We start from the raw sequence: 16025 nt of genomic DNA on the forward strand, positions 1-16025 counted from the left end.
AACCAACTGAGCCACACTGGCCAGAGCTGTGATCTCATCTATAATAATAAAAGCGTAATATGCTAATTAGGCCGGATGACAACCTCCTGGACGAAGCTGGGGCTTCGAGGGAAGCCCGGGTCCCAGGTGCCAGCAGCCAGGGGAAAGGAAGGCCTACTCTAGCACGAATTTCATGCATCGGGCCTCTAGTTTTTATAGAAAAGAAAGAAAACTGAGCTCAGGGGAGTAATTTTCCCCAAAGTGACAGGTAGAGTTGGATTCAAGCCCAATCCTGACTCTAAAGCCCACATCTGTCACTTAACCACGTAGTTAAAAGATGATCAAGCCCATAGTTCTCTATTTTGACGTCTTAAAAAAATGCACATACAGACGCAGGAAGTAATGCATTTGCACCCATATATGAATGTTGCTTTGGGTTTTTTACTACCATTATTTGCACTGATTTGTTGGGGAGAACTGTGTATTTCAGAGATGTACGAAGCAGCTATAGGGTTAAGCCTTGGACTGACCTGCTGGCAAAGCTACAAACAAGTCCCAGCTTTGAGGCACAGCCCTCTTAGCATAATTAAGCTTGACTTTATGACGCCCCCTAGATCCTTCCTGGGTAGCTAATGGGCTGTGGGAGGTGCAGCAAGTGCTGCCAAAACAAGTGAAACTCACAAGAACATTGTAACCATGGTGACCACTACCTTGTTTACTTCTGACTATAAAATAAAGCATCAGCTTGCCCTCTGGATCTTTTCTCTGTGGCCTTAGCCAGGCACAGGAGATCCACCTAGACCCAGCTTATTCTGTCTGTCTTTTCTTCAATCCTTCACTGTCCCCCCACCCCCACTCAGGCTCGCTGAACCCTTGGCTGTGCTGGCACGGCACACAAGAGGCTCAGCCAAAAAAGCAGACTTGCCTTGTCTTTATTCCACACTTATACATCCAATCTGTGTATCAGGGAATAAGGACAAGTCGTGGGGACTTTGACTCAGTGTCATTAACATTCAATCCCAAGGTACCTGAAATGGTGAACATGAAAGTGGTACATGCTCCTCCTCAAGCTTTCTGTGTGTGTGTTAATCCTCACCCAAAGATATTTTTCCCATTTATTATTTTAGAGTGGAAGGGAGGGGAAGAGACAGAAACATCAATGTGAGAGAGACACATCAGTTGGTTACCTCTCGCCTTGACCAGCTCTTGGGATTCAGCCTGTAACTGAGGTACATGCCCTTGACCAGAATCGAAGCCAGAACCCTTCAGTTTGTGGGCCAATGCTCTAACCACTGAGTGAAACTGGCTAGGGCTCCTTAAGCTTTCTTGGAAGAGTTGAACTAAAGACTGAAAAATTCCAAACATCTAACGAGGCAGGGTCTTTGAGTTGGCCTAGGAAAGCAGAAGAGTATTTTTTGAGCCAAAGAAACAGGAGAGAGGGGATTACAATGGAGACCCACTGACAATGCATTAGCTATATAAAACAGGAAAGCATTGAAGCCCAGAGAACAAAAAGCAGTTGGCTCCTCACAGCTCAACCTTAGGCCAAACAGGACTTCCACAAACATGTCTCCAAGGAACCTTCTGGTCTAGGCTACAGTGAGAAGACACCAGAAGACCATCCAACAGAGTTCCTGTGCGCTCTTAGATACCGAAGGGCCATGTGGTGATTAAATATTCAATTCCCCCACAGCTGCTGGCTAGGCAGCTTGAGGGGCTCAGTGTAGAAAAAGCCCAGCCACGAGAGAAGGAAGATACTAAAGGCAGGCATATCCACCCAAAACCTGAGGTTACTTGAAAGTCAGGAGGATGCATTCTTACTGAGCGCTCTTACTGTGTCCATCCCTGTTCCAGAGGCAGTTTGCTAAGTTCACAGGAAAGGGAGCTGTGACACTGGCATCTAATAACCAGTCACTGTTGCAGGAGGCTTGCCCTAACCTCTAAGATGCCCCACCCGCACTGAACCATGGAAAAACCCAGCCCCGTGGACAAAGGCCAGAGGCAGAGAAGCTGCTCCTCCAGGGCCTACACATTGGGAGGATCAAGAGTGTGATAACCAGCCAGGGTGTGGCTCAGTGGTAGAGCGCCCACCTATGAACCAAGAGGTCATGGTTTGATTCCTGATCAGGGCACATGTCCGGGTTACGAGCTTGAGCCCCAGTGTGGGGCAAGTAGGAGGCAGCCGATCAATGATTCTTTTATCATTGATATTTCTATCTCTCTCCCTCTCCTTTCCTCTCTGAAATCAATAAAAATTGTGTGATAACCTGGTGAAAAGAACAAGACCCATGAACTAAAAAAGGCAGCATGGCCAGAGGGAACAGAGAACCAAGCCAAGTGGGTGAACCTGATGATGCTAGAATAGGAGACAGAGGTGTGCCTCTCAAAGTCAAAACTTTTCAAGTGGAATGTCATCTGTCAAGTGTCAAAGAGGCCATTATTTAATAAATCTCAACTTCTATCTTTTTTTCTCACCTGAGGATATATTTTTCCCTGATTCTAGAGAGTAAGAAACATTGATGTGAGAAACATTGATGAGTTGCCTCCCGCACACACACTTGACCAGGGATCCAATCAGCAACCTGGTTATGTGCCTTGACTGGGAATCAAATCTGTGAACCTTCAGTGCATGGGACAATGCTCTAACCAACTGAGCCACAGTGGCCAGGGCTAACTTCTATCTTATCAAGGGTTGTTCTTCAGCAGTAGTTGACTTAGTGTAGTGTTAATTCCCGATGAAAATTATTAATTGCTCTTTTGAGAAACCCTTCGATGGAAGCTAGAAGAGTACTGCTACTTATTTAAGGGGTGAGGGTAGGGAGAACAAGTGTTGGGACCACTGTGTCACCTGAAGGCATTCTTAGGTGCTGGAGAGTCTGACTTCTTCACTTTGATAGAACCTATAGCTAGGACCTCACAGCAATGAACAGGAAGCACTTGGCTAAGAATGTTCAGGAGAAAAAGGGCATAGAAGGGTCTGAACCTGTACCTTCAGAGCATTAGGCTGGGGAGGGGAGAGAGGGAGGGGAGGAGGGTGGTTGGGACGTGGAATAAGAATTCAGGGACAGAGCAGCTCCGTTCACTTCCTCCGAGAGATTCTCAGAATCTCTATTTTGTTTGAATATAGACTCAGGCAAAGGGAAGGGAAACTAACATTTATTGAGCGCCTACTGTACATGTGGGGCCTTGTGCAAGGAGTTTTCATCTACAACATTCCATTTAATCCTCACACCAACCTTGTGAGGTAGGTATTGTCCTCATTTTTATCAAGTGAGGAATATGAGGCTCAGAAAGGTTAGGTTGTTTGTCCAAGGTCACACTACCAGTTACTGACAGAGCTGGGCCTGAGTACTGAGACTCAGACTAAAACATTCCCTGCTCTCTCCGACTGCCCCTTAGGAGGAAGGAAGGAGCGAGCAGCAGCAGCAGTTCTTAACACTTCCCACAGCGAGAACCCAGATGGTCACCATGAGGAGGAGCCTGTACTTTTCCACAGACCCTCCCCTCTGTACCTGGGAAAGATGCAGTCAGTTGAAGAGATAAAGCATAAATATAAAAATAAATAGAAGGGACAAGTCCCCCAGCAGCAAGGACATGCAGCATCCATGCTGTGGGAAGGTCGCTGTGCCATTCACAGCTGCTGTGGGAGGGAGGCACATGGGCCCTGTGGGGAAAACTGGGACAATGGCTGCCAGAGGCTGGAGTGGGTGGGCTAAACAGGCCTGTTCTGGGTCGCACAGATTTGAGAACAAAACGTCTGGAGCAGGCAGCAGCCATGGGCAGTCACCATCATCCTCCATCTGCTCATTTTACCGGTGTTTGTGATCCAAGAGGGATTCAAAATCGGGGGAACATACAAGTTTGTGCTTTACGTGTCCGAGGACGGTCATGTCCCCCGTCCTACTGTCTCCAAGGCCCACGGACACCAGCTCCTGCCAATCGACAGAGAAGGCAATGAGAACCAAAACCACGTAGACCATCCATCAGTCCTGATTTTAATGTGATAATCCCAAGAACCCTTCTCCCTCATTTAGCACTGATTCCTCCACATCCTCAACCTCTTAAAGGACCTCTGCCCTTGAACCTATGGGCTCTCACCTGCAGGAAAGAGCAGGCGGTTCCCATTGTTACATCCAGAGTCACCTTGCCCAGGAGGAGCTGTACCTTTCCTGACTTGCGGATGAGCAGCTTGCCAACCTGACCCTCTGTCAGGTCAGCCAGGGTACAAGCATTCTCTGCCAGCTTGGCTTCCTGTGAAGAGAATCAGGGTATGGAGATGGGGGAAGGAGCAGTTCCCTCCATCCTTCATGAGGGAACCCTTTCCCAAAGAAAGGCATCAGCAGCAAAGGTTAGCATAAGCTCCCCCAAAAGGGCCTTTTCCTAGGGCTGCTTGCACTGGTTAAAAAAACCAAAAACACACACACACAAAACAAAACAAAAATCACCCACAGCAAACAAATATTAATAACTGCTGAAACTGGGTAATGGCACATGAGGGTTATGTTCTCCCATGTACACGTTCAAGTATTTCATTGTAGCAAGTAAACACACGTGTAATTGAGGTTGAGGTACAAAGCCCCAATCTTCTTATGGGGAGAAAGAACAAATACATGATATTCTTGCAATTCAGCTTGGGTGGCACACCCCTGCTTCACCCTACAGGTTGCTGCTTCCCTTCCTGATCGATCCCCCCACACTTCCACACAACTCATTCCTGAGCATACCCGGTCTTTCTCCTGCTTCACGACCACCATCTGTCCATCCTCACTCTGCACCTCTGTCTTGATAGGCTTGATGTCCTGAGTTGGCGGCTGGCCAGGGAGCGTGTCTGGCAGCTGGAGGAACAGCAGCTCTTCCTCCTGGGTAAGGCTCAGCTCCCTGAGCAGCTCTGCCACAGATACGTCCTTTGGGAGGCCCGGGGTCTTTCTGGCTGCTCTGGGAGGAGCCTTCATCTTGGCCTCCTCCTCCTCATCTCGTGGCTCCTCTTTTACTGTCCAAAATAACACAAATGGAAGGGCTATCAAGTGGCCACCCTCTGTGTCATCTCATTGTACCCATCCCTTCACCCCCAACTGCTCCAGTCGCTCAGCTAGGAAGCTGCAGAGAAACACTAGTTGTGAAGAGGGATCCAGGAACTGTGTGACTTATCTAATAAGGGGTATCTGTGGCTAGGCCCATCGGTCCATATCAGCATGAACCTTCTGAGAGTGAGACTTTAGTGTCTTTGTTCAGGCCATGTGTTTTACAGCTGGAACGGGAGAGGACCTGTTTATTAGCAGCAATCCGGGAGGCCCGTGGTGGGGACTGGGGGGCAGCCACAGAAAAGGAGACGAGATGTTAACAGACACCGAGTACCTTTCACAACAGGCACATCCACCTCCATGTCCTCTTCCTTGGGGCCAGCCAGCCAAGGTTTAACATCTGGTTCTTCATTCTCTTCCTTAAACAACCACCCGGAGTGAGCCAGAGGCAGCTGTACAGGCATGTTTCGAGTGTCATTCCTCAGCCCAGGGTCATCGATGAACTGCCAAAGAAGAGTCAGCGGTTGACATGGCCTGGCCAGCAGATACACATGCTGGGATTGCAGCCCACTTCAGCCCCTTTCTAACTGAAGATCCCTCTGCTCGCCAGGCTTCCAGGACATCAGAGAGCAATTCTCCCTCCAACCCTGACTCCACAGGCCCTTTCCACTGCCATAAAGAAGGCCCTTCCCCCCTCCTCCCCACCCCTCCCCCGCCCCCAGCCTGCTGGTACCTACATCATCCTTCTCCAGCATGCGCAGGATCTGTTTTGTTTCTTCATCTGTCTCCCTCTTCTCTTTTTTGATGTTGATGATATGAGAGGGCCCCATGTCCGACACATCCACTGTCTTATCCCAGTTCCCTGTGGGAAATCACCCAGTTCACCAGGTAAGGAAGAGGCCAACAGCAAGGAAAACTAAAGCGGGAACAGGGGAATCCCACTGCCCTTGCCCTTCTCCCAGGCAGTCTGAACTGAAACCCACTGACCCCTTCCTCCCGGAAGCTTTCGTACCCTTTTTCTTCATCATTTCAGCTGGGCCCTGCTCAAAGATGGAATGGGACTGGATCACTTCTGGTCGACCCCGGCCCCGTCCATGACCCTCTCGCTGTCGGTCTCTATCCCTTTCACGCTTCTCCTTCTTAATGGTCACTTCTTCCTTGGGTCTGGAAAAGAGAATGGATTAAGGGGCACTACCCACTTACCCTTCCTGGGAGATCTGATCTTAATTCTCTCACCTATCTCCACTCCACCTGAGCCAATAACTACATCATGAGACACAGAACCCAATCCTAAGTCTAACACTCTTTTCACTTCCTTGATATGCAGAGTCCTTTCAGTTTGTTTTACTTTATCTTCTTGTTTGAGGGTATTTATTGAAACTACAACTCAAAAGCTGACTTACAGAGACTGCCCCAAAATGTAAAAATTTTTTGTATTCATTGAAAACAGGAAGGCTGTAATGTAAAAGAAACTTAAGGGAAAACTTAATACATCTTTGTCTAAACTAGTGGCTCTCAACTCTGGCTGTAAAAGACAATCACTCTGTTTCACTGCCAACAAATGACATCACAATTTCTGGGAAGGCCTCCCAGGCATCCGAATTTTTTTTAAAGCTTGCACATTAGAATCAGCTGGGAGCCAGGTTGAAAACAACTGAATACACAAATTTAAATTTCTGTGCCACATACCTAGTTATTTCCCAAAAGGCTCAAATTCAGAGCAAGTAAATAAGGGGTGAGTATTCAGAAGGCCTAGCTACTTACTCTTCCTTGATCTTCCGACTGATGATATTTGGGGTGAAGGTTTTCTGAAAGTGAAATACAGGGGTCACTGATTTGGTAATTTCTGATCCCAAAGCACTGAAGAAAAGAAAAAATCCCAAAGGGAACCTTCTGTGGACCAAAACCACTATGGCTCTCTCTTTTTTAAAAAAAAAAAAAATATATTTTTATTGACTTTTTACAGAGAAGAAGGGAGAGGGATAGAGAGTTAGAAACATAGGATGAGAGAGAAACATCAATCAGCTGCCTCCTGCACACTTCCTACTGGGGATGTACCCACAACCAAGGTACATGCCTTTGACCGGAATCGAACCTGGGACCCTTGAGTCCGCAGGCCGACGCTCTATCCACTGAGCCAAACCGGTTAGGGGATGGCTCTCTTTTGTACATTCCACACTGTTGTGGGAGATTTACAGAGAGAGACACGTGCTTGAGAAGGATGCTTGAACAGAACTGTCAAGTCATGGTAGCAGCAGGGCACCAAGACCCACTTAAAACTAGCAGCTTCAGTTCTCCCCTCTGAAAGGAGAACCTCGGGACTTCCAAACGCAAAGGAACTGATCTAACCTCACCTCTTTATAGTCTTCAAACTGCTACAGAGAGCGGGCAGTACCAGGGGAAAGAGCTCAAGTAGGAAAGACAGAGATGTGCCTCGACTCACAAACAGAAGACAGGTTAGACTGCCACCAGAATTTACCTGGGCAAACTTAAATCTTTTAAAAAAGTATGGCTGCTTTATGCTTGCCATCGCCCCACTCCCTACTTAGGGCTACTCTTCACATCTGCGGTCATAAACACAAGGGGAGAGGACTCAGCGCCTCTAACGCTACGCCTGGAATCCATTACACTCCAGACCAGGAGTGCGCACACTGGGATCCACGGCAAAGTCAGACGCTGTCCACATTGATGCCTGCGAAACTCTCATGGGGTTTCTTAAAGGTGTCCAAACACAAAAAAAGTAAACAAACACTGCTTAAGTTGCTTTTACACGAATTAGAATTCTCTCCCCTTCAGCCATCTCTGAAAACCACGTCAAAAGCTTGTATCCAGCATCTAGACTTTTAAGGTAGGACAGGCTCCCCAAAATTTGCGGGCACAAGTCTGGGTACGAGAGTCGTAAGGCCCAGAACCACGCCTGGCACACGGTAGGCCCTCCATGAACATCAGCTGTACCCCGGGAGCCTGGAATTCAAGGTAATCGGGTACCTTCTTGACTCCCCCGAGGGTGAGATCCCTGGAGCGGATGGAGGGAAGGCGGCCAGGGGTGAGGTGTGGCGCCGGCCGCTGTCCAATAAGCCCCCGGGCGCCAGAGAGGAGGGCTCGGGGCGCGCCTGGAGCGCTGGGCTCGCCCGGGGCCTTTCCTCCCGACATGTTGCCTGGGAGAGAAGAGGTGAGAGACAACAACGTCAACCGTGGGGACAGACACGCGGGACCCTGGGCTGAACCCCACCCACCTGGCCGCTCGCCCCCCCAGTCAGTGCGTCCCTCCCTCAAGTCCCAGCTCCTCCCCTCCCACGTGGCGACTCCTCGGACCACCGCGGCCAGAGCCATTGGCGCGCCCTCCCCGCAGGCCTCGCGAGGCAGGGACGCACACCAGCGCACCCCGACTCCACACCGTGCGGGTCGCGACTTCAGCTCCGGTGCGGCCCGTAGCCGACCCTCGGTCTCGGCGTGAGGCGGAAGTCTGCGTGGCGGGGTCCGGGCGCCGCCATCTTGCCGCAAAGCGGAAGTGAAGTCAGTGGGCGGGGCGTGCCACACTATTTATCCGGCGGCGCCCCGCTCGCCTCCGCCTTCTCTTCCCGGTTCTTCCCGGAGTCGGGAAAAGCTGGGTTGAGAGGGCGAAAAAGGAAGAGGGGACTGTTCCTGGTTACGCCTCAGGGTCTTGGCCTAGGGCGGAGGGGCTGGAGGCGCCCAGCTCAGCGGGTGGAGGCCTTGGCGGCCGCCGTCACGCGATGTGGGGATTCTCCGCGGAGGACCGAGGGGCACTGGGGTCGTGGCTCCGAACGGAGAGAGGGGCGCCGGGCAGAGACTGGGACTCACAGTCGGGAGCCCTGGCCGGCTGCGGGCTCGGTGGTGACCTTGGCATGGTCACTGCTCCTCGGGCAGCGGCGTCGCCCTCGCTCGGGAATCCTTTCCCTGGATTCCCGGTGGGGTCCTGGGTGAGGCTGCGGTGCACGCTGGAGCCGCTGCGCGGACCCTCCGAGTGCCTGCTTGGGGGCTCTGGGTCCAAGCCTGGAGCCTGGAAAACGAAGTTTGCGCTACTGGAAGGGACGGATATAAAGGACTCGTACTGTGACTCGGCATTTGTAATTTAACATAAAAAAAATATCCTTTACTGTTATTTCCCCCACCCCCACCATGTAAAAGCCATGCAACATTAGGGAAAGTGAGGAAAGGGAAAAACATTTCACATGGAATACTATTAAAACCTTTGCAATATATCCCAGGCTCCTTCACATAGCTGTCAGATTGCACTACAATTTTGAGTCCTCCCTTTTCAAACATTTCTTTGTTGCTCTATCAAAAGACGGTAATTCTCAGGTGGCTATGTCATGATTTGCCTATTTCCCTGTTGGGACACTCAGGTCGTTTCTTTTCCCTGTTGTAAACACGCTATAGTGAACATCTGGTGCATTTAACGTTTTTTCTTCTTTTGGGTTATATCCCTAGGACGACATTTCTAGACTGACGACAACTGGTCAAATGATGTACTTTTTTTCTTCAGTCATTTTTTTTTTAATTTAGAGATAATTGTAGACACAGGTGCAGTTGTAATAAATAATGCAGGTATCTCAAGCACCCTTTTCTATTCCTGGTCAGGGCACACCCAAGTTGTGGGTTCCATCCCCACAGGGGTATATAGGAGGCAACCAATCCATGTTTCTTTCTCTCTCTCTCTCTCTCTCTCTCTCTCTCTCTCTCAAATCAATAAAAAATATCCTTGGATGAGGATTTAAAAAGAAAGTAACACTGATACAATCAAAATACAAGACACTTCCATCACCATAAGGATCCCTCCTGTTGCCCTTTTATAGCCACACCTTCCTCACTCCCACCCACCCCTGGCAACCACTAATCTGTTCTCTATTTTTATACTTGTATTATTTCAAAAGTGGAAATCATTAAAAAACGGAATCATACAATTATGTGACTTTTTTTTTTACTGAGCATAATTCCCTGGAGATTACCCAAGTTGTGTTTATCATTAATTTGTTCCTTTTATTGATGAGTATCCATGGTTGGTTTAACTGCACTTAGAAGGACATGGGGGCTCTTATGAGTAAAGCTGCTATGAACATACATGTACAGGTTTTTGTGTACACATAAGTTTTCATTTCTCTGGGATTAATGCTCAAGAGTGCAATTGTTGGGTCAAATGGTAGTTGTATGCTTAGTTTTCTAAGAAACTGCCAAACTGTTTTCTCAGAGCTGTATCATTTTGAACATGCACATTTTATATTTCTTCACCCATATTGCTAAATAGCTTTTAAAAAAAGGAGTTGTGCTATTATGCATCACCACTAAAAACGTATATGTATAGAGTATATAAGAATATATATGATATTTTCCCACACCCTTTTGAGTAGTGCTCTTAAAATTTTTGACAATTTAATAATATATTAGCATGTTGTGGTTTCTGACCAGACTTTTTTCAACTTCTCCTCTTCTTACTGGTTTTATGATTACCAAACCTAACCAAAGAAAAGCCCTTCCTGTCCCCTGCAGAGCTTAGCTGCAGTGGCCTTAGCTTCTGACCGGGGCACTAGATGAAATTGCTTTGATTTCATTCTCTGGGCTTTGAGGTCCACCAACCTTTCAGCAGCTCCCCGATTTTGTTTTCTTACAAAGATACTTATTCATTGTAGAGAATTTGGGAATTTTTAAAAAGCACCCAGAAGAAAATTAAAATCACTTATTAATATCCCATCAATTTGTTCTATTACTTGAAGTCGTTTTTCTATGGATATAGATTTTTTAAAATGGAGGTATTTTGCATATAGTTCTGCAATCTCTTTTAACAATATACTATAAACATTTTCTGAGTTATTAAATATGCTTCTAAATTAGGATTTTTAAGTGGCTAAATAGTACTCTACATTGTTGTCTTGTACCATAATCTAACCAATTTCCTTCCTGCAATGCTTTTTGGGTTTTCCTGGCATTTTTTACCTAAAAAGGACAAGAGGAGAGAAAACTTAAATTAAGTCTTCCACCTTTAACATTTTGGTTATAATAATTATTATAATTTCCCTTTAAGAAGATTCTTCAGCCCTGGCCAGGTAGTTCAGTTGGTCAGTGTGGTCCTCATATGCCAAGATTTCGGGTTCAATCCCCGGTCACGGCACATACAAGAATCAACCAATGAATGTATGAATAAGTGGAACAACAAATCAATCTCTCTCTCTCTCTCTCTCTCTCTCTCTCTCTCTCTCCCTTCTTCTCTCTCTTTAAAATCAATACATTTTAAAAAGAAGATTCTTCAACCTTTTCTCTTATTAGACTAACTAGAGGCCCGGTGCACAAATTCATGCATGGGTGGGATCCCTCAGGGTGGCCTGCGGAGATCAGGCCCCAGCTCATGCCCCCAGCCTCCCAACCCTGCAGCCCCACCTGGCACCCTGCCTTAGCCTGGTGCCGCCCCCTTACCTGCTCCACCATCCCTTCTGCAGGGGGATTGATTGGGGCTAGGCCCCCCACCCGGCTCCCTCAGCACCTGGGAGCTGGGTGGTGGCCCTGCCCCTCACTGCTGTCGCCGCTGGTCGCCGTCTGCGGGGAAAGCAGTGGGGCAATCAGGCCCCGGCTCGTACCTGCCTTGGCCTGGCACTGCCCACTCACCTGCTCCACCATCCCCCTGTGGTCCTGCTCTCATCGGGGCCCATCAGGGCCAGTAGCACCTCCACTGCCACCTGCTGCCAGTGCCATGTCACTGATGCCTGCCATGTTCCGTGCCACCCCCTGGTGGTCAGCGCACGTCATAGCGAGCGGTTGAACTCACGGTCTCCCAGTCGAATTCCTGGTCGAACAACCACCCGAGGGGATAATTTGAATATTAGGCTTTTATTATATAGGATATACTTTCAGCACCATTTCTTTTTTTACTTGTCCCAAAACCTCCCTCTTCATTTCCTCCCAAAGAGCATCATTCTTTTATCTAGCCTCAAAAGAAACTTCTAAGTCATTATTAACTGAACCCTGTGTAATCACATCTGTGATTCTAACAGATCTTAATTTGTTTTTAATAACATTTATTGCATTTTATTTTTATACTAGAGACCCGGTGGGCGTAATTTGTGCACTCGGGGGAGGGGGTCCCTCGGTGGTCAGTGCATGTCATAGCAACCAGCCGTTCTGCCATTCAGTCGATTTGCATATTAGCCTTTTATTATGTAGGGTATTTCATAGTAAAGACAACCTAATTCTTTTCTGATGACTTAATGAAACTAATAATCAAACTCTTAAGAACAAATATAGTTTTCTGGGTCTAAGTGGCAAACATTGGGGCCAGGGATCAAGCCCGGCCTGTCCCCTCTCGCAGTCCGGGAGCTCTTGGGGGATGTCCAACTGGTGGCTTAGGCCCTCCACGGGGAGTGGGCCTAAGCTGTCAGTTGAACATCCTTAGCACTGCCGCAGAGGCAGGAGAGGCTCCCACCACCATTGCTGTGCTTGCCAGCCGTGAGCACGGCTTCTGACTGAGCTGCGCTCCCCATGTGGAAGCACACTGACCACCAGGGGGCAGCTCCTGCATTGAACATCTGCCCCTTGGTGGTCAGTGCATGTCATAGCAACCAGCCGTTCTGCCATTCAGTCGATTTGCATATTAGCCTTTTATTATGTAGGGTATTTCATAGTAAAGACAACCTAATTCTTTTCTGATGACTTAATGAAACTAATAATCAAACTCTTACGAACAAATATAGTTTTCTGGGTCTAAGTGGCAAACGTTGGGGCCAGGGATCAAGCCCAAAACATAGGTATGTGTCCTGACCAGGAACCAAACCCGAGACCCTTCAGTGTACGGAACGACGTTCCAACCAACTGAGCCACACCAGCCAGGCTTGTTCCCGTGAATTCTTGATGGGCGTTGCAAATACTAAATGAATAAGGAATTGTTTTGAATATGCATCAGTAGAGTAAGAGCAATGTGTGGTATGAGGATGCTGTCCAAGTTCAAGCTATAACATGTTCTTTATGAGTAATTTGTCCTAATTTGTTGCCATCATTTTGCAAGCCATTTATTTTCAGGTTCTTCCTCATTTTCTTGAGCTCTACATATTGAAGAGCTCCAGGACTCAGTCCTCAGAACTCTTCCCTTTTTTCTCTATACTTAACTCCCTTGGCAATGGTCCAGTTTCTCGGCTTCAAACCTTGTGTTTATCTCGGTCTGGACCTCTCAGAACTCCAGATGTGTATCTCTGCCTATCCCACACCTCCATTTGATGTCTGTCCTCATCCAAGCTTTTGAATTTCCTCCTTGAACTACTCAAGGGTTCCCCATCTCAGTACATGGTAACTCATTCCTCTAGTAGTTCAAGTAAAGTCTTGCAGTTATTCTTGACGCTCTCCTTCTCTCTTGTAATATATCTGATGTGTCGGCTCTTCCATATATATGTCCAGAATCTTACCACTTCTCCTTACCTTCACTGACATCCCATCTTGGTGTAAGCTACCTCTTTTTTTTTTTTTTTTTGCTATGATTATTGTAACAGCCTTCTAACTGGCCTCCCTGCCTCCACCTGTGTCAACCTCAGTGTAGTCCCAACATATTTCACACCCGGTCAAGTCTCTGCTCTAGACTTCCCAGTGGGTTCCCCTTTCAGAGTAAAAACCGGAGACTTTGGATTGGCCTACGCAGCTCTGCCTCATCTGTCTGTCCACCCACCTTCTCTCTGTCTTCAGCTCCTACCATGCTTCCCTCCCTCACGCTGCTCCAGCCACACTGGTCCTCTTTCTGTTTCTGGAACAATCTGACATCTCCTGCTTCGGGGCCTCTGTACCTACTGCCTGGAGAGCTCTTCCCCCACATCATTCTCCATGGAGCCCTCCCTCCCTCCAGTCAGGGTTTTTGTTTTGTTTTGTTTTAATCCCAAAGTTACCTTCTCAGGGAGGGCTCTCTCATGACTCTATTTAAAATTGTACCCTCCCACTCCCCCAGGACATTCCCTATCCCTATTCACTGACTTACTTTTCTCTGTAGCACTTACCATCATCTAATAGAGTTTGTTTATATCTTTCTTGCTCTTCCCAGAAAGTAAGCCCCGAAAGAGCATGGATTTTTTTCTCTCCTCCCACTACAGTGTCCTCTTTGTCTGAAACAGTACCTGATACACAGGAAACACCCAACACATTTTTGTTGAATGAATGAATGAATTCCAGCTTGTCGTGAGACCGAGTCACAAGGTGGACGTACATTAGAAAAGAAGAGTGGCTTGTTTGCAGGTGGATTGCATCAGCAATGTAATGTTGGCACCATTGGTGTAAAAGCCATCTTGGTGTTGTCTTTTCCTATGTCTTCTCTATAGGTTCTTCTGCATGCAACTCTGTGGAGAGAATAAGCGTGGCAAATACTGAGTGAGGGGCTGGGGGAGCCTTTCCAACATGGCGGCAGTTTGTGTATTCAGTATGTGTGTCTTCTCCCCGGCATCCTGCCACGCAGGGCCCAGTGGGATTCCACAGGTCCTCTGTCATGCTATTCCACTTTGGGTATAACTTAGTAACTATCCCAGTACTATGGTTCTATCAGGTCAATCCTTCTCCTTCTCATTTCACCTGCGATTCTTTGTCATTGTTCTTCATCTTCTTCCCTTGAAGTTTCTTTTGCCCTTTCAACATTTCACTGGTGACTCCTCTATAGTTTATGCGAGAACCTTAAGTATAATTCAGCATCTTTCCATGTCTTAAAACTGTTCAATATTTCCGTTTTCAGAAAGCTAAAAGAAAAAAGTGTTATATTCTTTAGGTGAGTGAATGCTCAGAAATGTACCTAGTTTTTAGAATTACTTTAATGCTCTGTAGAAAGTTCAAAATAGGTGACTGCTGAGGGTTGTAGCAGGTCTAAAGAAAATTTCAAAAAGATAAAGTAAATAAGCACTGAGAAACTCACACAGTTCTTATAAACAGTCATTGCCCACTCCTGTCACTGTCAACACACGCAAATGAGCAAGGTGGTTTTTCTGGGCAGTCTGGATGTGTATGCATTCCTTGGCCCAGCAGATCGCCACACTTAGGTCAACCCTGAGGGAACACACGTACACATTTTGAGTCTACAAAGTGCATAAGCAATAGTAAGACTGTGGGTTTTTGTTTTGTTTTTTCACGTACAGCCTCATCTCTATTACGTCAGACTCTATATTTGCTCTGTGCCCTTCTACCACGAAGAACCAGCCTTTGTGCTCACACCTGAATTTAAATATAATTTTACTTCTTATGGACTGAATCTCATTTCCTACCATCAGCTTTTTTAAAGTACGGTTGATGGTTCCACCTCTCAGGGTTATGAGAATCGCATGCCTTGCACTGTGTCTTGGTGCTTAATAAATGCTTTTGTTATTATCATCACCATAGCTTAGCTAAATTACTTAATATGGAAACTTCCAAGCATGCAAAAAAATGGAGAGAATAGCTTATTGAATCTCAGAGTACCAGCTTCAACAGTTATCCACTCCTGCCGATCTTGTGTCATCTATCTCCCCCCAACACACACACACACTCTCTCCTGAATTATTTTTAAACAAATCACAGATTACCATGCTATTCATCCAAAATATTATTATATCCTATATAATAAAGAGGTAATATGCAAATTGACTGTCACGCCCTTGCACAAGATGGCCGCCCCCATGTGGTCACAAGATGGCCACCACAAGATGGCCAGCAGGGGAGGCAGTTGGGGTGACCAGGCTGGCAGGGGAGGACATTTAGGGACAACCAGGCCGGCAGGGGAGGGCAGTTGGGGGGACCAGGCCTGCAGGGGAGGGCAGTTAGGGGCAACTGGGCTGGCAGGGGAGGGCATTTAGGGGCAACCGGGCCAGCAAGGGAGGGCAGTTGGGGACGATTGGGCCGGCAGGGGAATGGTTAGGGGGTGATCAGGCTGGCAGGCAGAAGCAGTTAGGGGCAATCAGGAAGGCAGGCAGGCAGGCAAGCGGTTGGGAGCCAGCAGTCCCTGATTGTGAGAGGGATCCCAGATTGGAGAGGGTGCAGTCTGGGCTGAGGGACATCCCCGCCCCCCGCCAGTGTACGAATTTT

The 16025-nt window shown here is 47.6% G+C and overlaps 1 protein-coding gene and 1 non-coding gene across 4 annotated transcripts; one reads left to right on the forward strand and one right to left on the reverse strand.

The window, feature by feature from the left end:
• Positions 1 to 3119: 3119 nt before the first annotated feature.
• POLR3D (RNA polymerase III subunit D) lies at positions 3120 to 8500 on the reverse strand. Of its 3 annotated transcripts, none has more exons than XM_054717223.1 (9): positions 8398 to 8500; positions 7989 to 8158; positions 6765 to 6808; positions 6013 to 6164; positions 5738 to 5862; positions 5335 to 5503; positions 4704 to 4969; positions 4078 to 4230; positions 3120 to 3911 (listed from the first exon to the last, which is right to left on the reverse strand). In XM_054717223.1, the coding sequence occupies exons 2-9, from the start codon at positions 8151 to 8153 to the stop codon at positions 3789 to 3791; spliced, it is 1197 nt and encodes a 398-aa protein (XP_054573198.1). In that variant the 5' UTR covers positions 8154 to 8158; positions 8398 to 8500; the 3' UTR covers positions 3120 to 3788. The 3 variants fall into 3 exon arrangements, with proteins under 3 accessions (XP_054573198.1, XP_028016427.2, XP_054573197.1); XM_028160626.2 differs by having other exon boundaries at positions 8385 to 8500; XM_054717222.1 differs by having other exon boundaries at positions 8375 to 8500.
• A 57-nt stretch (positions 8501 to 8557) lies between these two features.
• MIR320 (microRNA mir-320) lies at positions 8558 to 8637 on the forward strand. The gene has a single exon (NR_129278.2). It is a non-coding gene; the product is annotated as a microRNA mir-320 (primary transcript).
• Positions 8638 to 16025: the final 7388 nt, after the last annotated feature.

This window comes from Eptesicus fuscus, chromosome 6 (genome assembly GCF_027574615.1).
Source record: "Eptesicus fuscus isolate TK198812 chromosome 6, DD_ASM_mEF_20220401, whole genome shotgun sequence".
NCBI lineage: Eukaryota > Metazoa > Chordata > Mammalia > Chiroptera > Vespertilionidae > Eptesicus > Eptesicus fuscus.